Source organism: Penaeus chinensis, chromosome 17 (genome assembly GCF_019202785.1).
Source record: "Penaeus chinensis breed Huanghai No. 1 chromosome 17, ASM1920278v2, whole genome shotgun sequence".
NCBI classification, from domain to species: Eukaryota; Metazoa; Arthropoda; class Malacostraca; order Decapoda; family Penaeidae; genus Penaeus; species Penaeus chinensis.
Window position 1 is genome coordinate 80,001 of NC_061835.1, and position 7,500 is coordinate 87,500.

General features: G+C 35.9%; 1 protein-coding gene across 5 annotated transcripts in view; it reads left to right on the top strand.

The window, feature by feature from the left end:
• Positions 1–7,500, top strand: part of LOC125034132 (mothers against decapentaplegic homolog 4-like) — a 17,348-nt gene that overhangs the window by 2,577 nt on the left and 7,271 nt on the right. Inside the window, exons 2-7 of one of the 5 annotated variants that reach the window (XM_047625792.1) lie at positions 470–666; positions 1,275–1,310; positions 3,275–3,365; positions 3,609–3,698; positions 4,895–5,236; positions 5,712–5,806. In XM_047625792.1, the coding sequence (XP_047481748.1) occupies positions 470–666; positions 1,275–1,310; positions 3,275–3,365; positions 3,609–3,698; positions 4,895–5,236; positions 5,712–5,806 (851 nt within the window). Of the gene's footprint in view, positions 1–469; positions 667–1,274; positions 1,311–3,205; positions 3,366–3,608; positions 3,699–4,894; positions 5,237–5,711; positions 5,807–7,500 lie in introns of those variants that run through there. The other 4 variants (XM_047625793.1, XM_047625794.1, XM_047625795.1 and 1 more) reach the window with 4 other exon arrangements.

Here is a 7,500-nt window from a genome sequence, read left to right on the forward strand (position 1 = left end):
GCTTGATTCTTTGGGTTAATAATTTCTGTGTTAAATATGTTGATATTTACATACACTTCACAATGTATTGTTCAAGGAGTTCTTTGATTTATAGTTTGGATCAAAATTCTGAATTTGATCACATAAGATTTATCATTTGTATATGTTTTATTCATTTGTTTATTGATTTATTTTAAAAAGATGCCCTTGCATGATACTACCCGTTACTTGTTGTATATAAGTTATTATTGATAACCTTATTTTAGGTTTTCAGCACATACGATAGACAAAGATGTTATCTAATTGACGATCCCCCTCCCCCATACCATTTTCCCCTATCATATCCCCCACTCCTCTATGATTACATTTAGGAAGTGAGTACAATCTGCATGGCATGAATAGCATAACTGTTTTGCTTTAGTTAGGGATGGCCTTAATGACCACCATCCCCAGTGACTGCCAGACGTAAACTCTTGCTCGTGTCCCAAAGCAGACTTGACTGGCCTAAGTCTCCAGGGCACCTCGACGGGGCAGATCGTGAAGGATGAATATGGCATTCGCATGGACTGCGAAGTTAGTGGTGGCTCAGGAAATGTTGGGGAGTCAGCAGTGACCCCAGGGCCCTCAGGCATGTCCACCATTACACACCAACCCACTGGACCTCAGCAGGGGCCCCCAGCATCACAGGTGAGGTGTCAGAGTGCTTTTGGTTGGAAGCGGTTTTGGAGTTGGTTTTTTTTTTTCTACATTATACCTTTTGTTTTAATTTTTCTTTCCTTTTCTGTTTTTTTTTCTTTTCTTTCTTTTCTTTTGGGTTTGTTTTGCCAATTCCTTCTTTGCTTTTTCTTTCTTTTTTAAGTTAAGATTCTCTGAAGCTTTTATTTCTAAAAAGCAGAATAATGATATTTACTTGAATGTTTTGAAGTTTGGGAAATTGCTTTCAAATTTATTGTTTTTTACAGTTTGTTTAATTGTTTCATAAAATATAGTGTTAATTGTAATAGATTGTGATGCACCCAATGGTGAATTATGATTCATTGCCAGTGCATATTGCATGTGGTTCAAGTCTCTAGCAGCAGTATATATTGCTTGAATGATTTCTCAGTTGTTATGAAGTAGTTTTTATGAATACATCCTTAGTTTATGGAAGTTATAAACTATTTTAAATTGCTGCTGTAGTAATTACATCTATGCAATAATTATGGTTAATCTAAATACAACCCAAAACGTGAAATAGCAAGGTGTGGTAAAATTGACATAAAGTCATGTAAAAGAACATATCTGTTACTTGCCAGCCGGCGGGACAGCAGGGTAGCCCCACATCTTCACAGGTGGGATTATTGTTGTCTTTTTGAGCCTGAAATCTGTGTTTTCTCTGTAGCTCTTTTAAGGTCCTTTATATATTGATATTTTTTCTGATTTTCTTTTTTTATTTAGAAATGTGTATGTGATTGCAGAGTGTTGTTATTTTTTCTTTTTCATTTTTTAAGTAGATTGAGAAATACAAGACAAGAACTTCTTTTTTGTGGATAAATGTACTTGTATGAAAATAGTATATTGTCAGAATTTTGCTTGAGTGGTTTAATTCCTGATGTAAAGTATTATAGAGAGGCAATCTTTTGTTCTAATTTTTCCTATGCCTCCTCCTCTTGCTACTTGTCCTCATCCTCTTCTTCCTCATCATCCCACTCCTCCTCTTCTTTGTCTTGTTTGTCTAGCTACTTTATATTTAACTCTTAACCCTTATACATATTCTCCTGACTGTTTTTGATATTTAAAAAAAAACGAGTAGGGATATTTATAGACAGAATAATTTGTGCTGCAAAATTCAGCAAGAATTGAAAATGTTAATATACATTTTCAAGATTTGAAAATGTTTATATTCAGTGTTATGATGGAAGTCCTGACCTCATAGTTTCTTGTGTCAGGGTTATGCCCAGTTGGTAATTACGAGCATGCCATTATTATTGGCAGGAATATTGATTTATTTAACCCACTCATAACGAGTGATGTCCTATCATGGCATGGCTAGACTGTCATTCATGTAGGGATAATGTCCCAGTACACCATGTCATGTGTGGTCAGCCTGCTCTAAGTTGTGTTTCCTAAAGCCTCTCAAAAATAGGCTGGAAGCCTCCTTCTAGCTTCATTACCAAATATTGTTTATGCTGCAGCTGTAAGTGTAGAGGGTGGGATAAATGAATGTTTGCCACACTTGTAATTTTTCCCTTGAGCAACCAACTTCACATGCAACCTAGCAAATAGTGTTCAATGGCACCTGGAGATCCTGTTGTGAGTGGCTAAAAGTCACCTCTGTAAGAAAAAATGGATCATGTATCAAGTTTCTAGGGTGAAAATAGAATTTTATGCTCTACTAATACACTAGGCCAGTCCTTCCCAAGGCCTAACATAAAAATCAGTGTCAATATACAAAGAGTATATATACATGGCACCTTATTTGCATACTGTACTATAGAGTATTTTTTTAAAGTATGCAAAAAAAAAAAAAAAAAAAAATCCAAAAAAATTGTGATATCAAATATTGGCTTGTTTTTTGGTTGTTGGCACACATTGGCAGTTTCCCCAGATTGCACCTGGCTCATTCAGTACTTCAGGTTTAATATTAGATGCCTATTTGCTTGTAGTTCTGTTTCATTTTCCTTCACTTTAAGTGCCTATATCTAATAGTGACCCCAAACAAATGTTATAGAAGAAAGAGGAGCTCCCTCTGATAAGCTGATGGTACAGGGTATGTCACCATGACATCTGCGACTCATTCTCAGTCCACCACTGCCAATCGTTGATACATGCCATCCATGGTCAGGGTTAATTTGCTGTATAGTATTGGAAACTTATTAAATGAAAACAATAGTAGCAGAACTGCAACCTAGGCAACATAAGCCAACAGTAGCATTTGCTTCTACTTATATCTGATGTTTAGTCTCATGACATACATTCACCAGTGGATAAGTCCACTGATATTTCTGTCTGTTTTTGATAGACAACTGCGAACTATTGTTCATTTGATCATGAACAAATTTTACAGGATTCTGTGTTATCTTTTTTGCTGAAAAGTTTGTTAGCCTCTCTTTTCAAGTTTGTCAGCCTCTCTTTTCTTCTTCAAAGCCCACCAGTTTGACACCTTTGCCCATGGCAAATATTTGTAACTATGATATGAGTTATAAAAGTAACTTCTGTGTTAGCTTAATCATTTAATGTATTATAGTAAATAGAACTACAAATGCAGTGTTCAGCATACAAAGAAAGTGATGTTCAACAAAGACTCCCTCTTCAGGGTGGTGGCCTTCATCAGACAGTAGTCAGCGCACCGCAACAAACCATCCCACATCATCCACAACAGTCATTCTCCCTACTGTCACCTACAGGTATGTCTCTTTAGGCGATTACATTATGTTTTCTGCTGATTATAGTTGTTTCCATGTAAGAGCATATTTAGGGCTGTTGTAAGGTTATATGTGCAATCATATGGCTTTGATTATTTTATGTAGGAAGATTATATATTTTTTCTCTTTTTTATCATTATTTTAGTAGGTTCACAATGTGATTAAGATAGGCTTAAGTTGATGTAGATATGAAGATTCTAATTTCATTATTGATGTATTTCACAGGTAGCACCTCAAGTCACATGTCACAAGGACTTCAGTCCCCCACACCTTCAACCCCTGGGTCACAACAATTCTTCCCTGACACAGTCCAAAGTGGGTTTCAGGATTTTTTTTTACCTCCCTGAACTAATTGTGATCTTGTGCTTAAATTGCATACTAAAAAAGCTTGTTCTAAAGATTTGAGTATAATTTTGATACTGACCCATAGGTGCCCAGGAATTCTACTGTCCGCTGTAGTTTTGTTTTGTGAATTTTGTTAGACGTAGCTGGCCTCACAAGTGCTTTGTCATCAATGAGTCAATTTGAAGAATTGTCACCTCCTAGGAGCTGGTGCTCTTCCAGGCAAGGCTTATGATTTACTGGTAGAAATAATGCAAAAGCCTCTTCCTAAATGTCCACTGAGTCTAGTCTTCTTGCAAGAGCTTGTGGACTCATGGCAAGACGTTCCTATTACCTGCCACTCAGCAACAGTATCTAATGATGAGACATTCCCGTCACCCTGGCCCTCAACCAAATTTTTCATTAACTCCTTAGATCCAGTTGCATCACAGCAATCACATGGCCAGAAATCCGGGCATTGGGTTTATGTGAGCAGCCACACTGCCAGGTGTGTGGCTTGTAGGCGGTGACAAGACAATTAAACTTAGTGCAATTAAAATGAAAATGTGCAACATTTTGTTATTTGTGTCATTTTTAAAACTTTTTTGGAATATTTGGTTTTCTGTAATACAACCTGCGCCGCTGGTCACAGTGCCAGGAATCTAATGGTGAGCACGGAAATGGCATCCTCCATGGAGCCAGTGTTCTTCCAGTCTTGGCTCACCAACATTACATTCCACACTCATTTATTGATGTGAATAATGCAAAATTGCCAAATAAGTCTTATCACCTGCCCGAGAGGGCTGTGAAGGTCATGTTGTTGTTGTTGTTGTTGTCATTATTATTATGATTATTATTATTATTATTATTATTATTATAATTATGATAATAATAATAATTATTATTATTGTTACTATTATTATTATTATTATTATTAATATTATTATTATTATTATTATTATTATTATATTTATTATTATTGACATTGGTACCATAATTATGTTATTATCAATACTGACAGTAAAAAGAAATAAGAAGTGAAAATCCTTCCAATGATTGAAGAAAAAAGGTAAACATCCCACTATTTGCAGATTGAGTAGACTTACTCCTTTCAATAAAATAATAATGACTAGTGTGTTTGATTGCATAATTCTGTACTTCACTGTCCTAAGATTTCCTTATAATTACAGCATCGCTGAGTCAGTTGTCTCCACATCTTCAACAACCATCTCAGCCACAACAGCAGCCACAGCAACCTCAGCAACAGCTACAACCACAGCAGCAACCATTAGACCAGCAGCAACAACTGCAACAGCAACAGCCACAGACACAGCAGCAGAATGGGTTTGGTGTATTGGGTACTGCGACAGGTACCTTACCCTCTCAGTTCGGCCAACCGGCTGCATCACCTCAGCAAGTGCCACAGCATTCTGTCACACCTCACTCAATGTCCTCGCAGCCCAACTGGAGTGGGCAAAACACACTGTCTTATACCCCCAGCATGGTTAATGATCGGCAGAATCCTACCTACTGTAAGTAATGGTGATGGTTACAAGAAGGCGATGTGTAGTGTGTATATGGTCAGGAAAAATTTCTATTTAGGTCTTAGAAATTTCAAGGCATTCTTCTGGACTGATTTTATGATTGTATATTTCTGTGATGTTCTTATACAAAGCTGTTAAAAGGAAAATACTAAAGTAGATCAGGCACGTCACAGACAGCCCAAGTATTTCTGATTCATCAAGAAAGTATGATATTAGTCTTTTTTTGTTTTGTTTTTTGTTTTATACAATAATGGTTTAAAAATGGAATTAGAATTGATAACATATTACATAGCCTAACTAAATCAGGGAAATGAGAGTTTTCATAAAACACAGTAGCACTAACTTGACAGTTCATACATCAGCACTCTTACTGCTACCATAGAAATATTCACTTGTCACTAGAATTTCATTTGCCACTCACCATGTGATCATTTTGAGTGACTTGATCCATTGGCATCCCCAGGGGACCAGCAGCAAATGGTACAGGACATACCACTCTCTACACAACCTGTACCTGACTTTTGGTGTTCCATTGCGTACTTTGAACTCGACACACAGGTGAGACGGTGGAAGTTCAGTTAATGGGTGTTGTGTTAGCAAGCACTCTAGGACAGAACATAACTTCCTTGTATCTTTCTTTCTCTGTATTGTCTTCATCATGATCTTTGCATATTTTTTCGTAAGACTTTGAGATCTTAAAATAGTTCTTAGTTTGTTTTTCTAGTAGACTATTTTTGTTGTATATTAACCTGCTGATATTTAAAGTGCATGTATACATGCACTTTTTCTCTCTCTCTCTCTCTCTCTCTCTCTCTCTCTCTCTCTCTCTCTCTCTCTCTCTCTCTCTCTCTCTCTCTCTCTCTCTCTCTCTCTCTCTCTCTCTCTCTCTCTCTCTCTCTCCCATAGAAGGGTTAATGACTGATTCTGCAGTTATTTTTGTAATCCCAATATTCCTTTAAATGTGCTTGTGGAAAAAAAGAAAAATGAGAGATTATAGTCCTCATAACAGAGTAAGTGTAATCTGAAGGATATCTTAAAGATGTTGTTACCACTCTGATTAACAGTCACTTTTATAACAACTATGAAGTCAGTTTGAAAATAGAGTATAGCTTGTAAGATGTGAGATTTTCATGAATACCATGGTCATTGCAAAAATAAAGCAAATTAGAGATTAATGAATAGAGCTTATTGAAAAATTGCTGTATAGGATCAAACACTCCTTGAATGAACTATAACTCATAGCTTAATTTGCCAGAGAGTTATCTCACTTTATTATGAAGTAGTAGGGACAGAAATTTGGTGAATTTTGGTGAATATATAATTGTGATGCCACAACATACATGTGTATATCCACAGAACCCTAAATAGACGACACCAATGCCCATATAACATGTTTAGGAGGGTGATCCCCTAGGTGCTAGAAGCAGTCCAGTATGGTCTTGTTATATCATTACTTATTTATTTGTTTTTACATATATATGATTGTCCTAGTGAATAGTCACTATGGAGTCAATTACTAGGTCTACCTGATCTCACCTGTTTACACCTTTCCTTGATATTGGTGGAAAAAAATTATATTACTCTTCTTATTATTACGATTATAGATAATTATGATAATAATGGTAATGATAATGATACTAAAAATGATGTTGATAATGGTGATAATAATAAGAAATTTAATTATTTTGTTGGTTATTGATATTGTTTGAGTATTAATAACAATTACAATAGAAATAGAAATAAAAACTTTTTCCTGAGCATTCAAGGAATGGGGTAAACTGGTCAGGTCAGGTAGGCTTAGTAGGTAGCTCTTTCGTAAGTATTTATGAAGCCTTTCTGTGCAAGGAATATAAAACCAGAGCAAAAACTGTAAATATACATGCACTCCTGGCATCAATAGTAGGTGAATAGGAACTTTGAGTTATGCACTTAATTCCTTGTAACAAGTTCCTCTACTGTTGTTGTTTTTCACTTATATGATTTTTTTTTTCATTATCTGCAGAGCCCCCAAACACATCCACTTTTAGTCAAGATGGATATTCAAAAGGTTCATAGTGTTTTTAAGTGAGATATTCTCTAGTCTGAAATGGCTTGCTCAGTACATTTTAGGAACCAGCTTTGTACAAAATGCCTCAAAATAGAATCTGATGGGTCCAACTACAGGGAAATAGTGTAATTTATAAAGTACTCAGAATCATTTTATATCTTGGAAGTTCTGTGTAAATATCTTACTTTATACCCAGTATACTTTT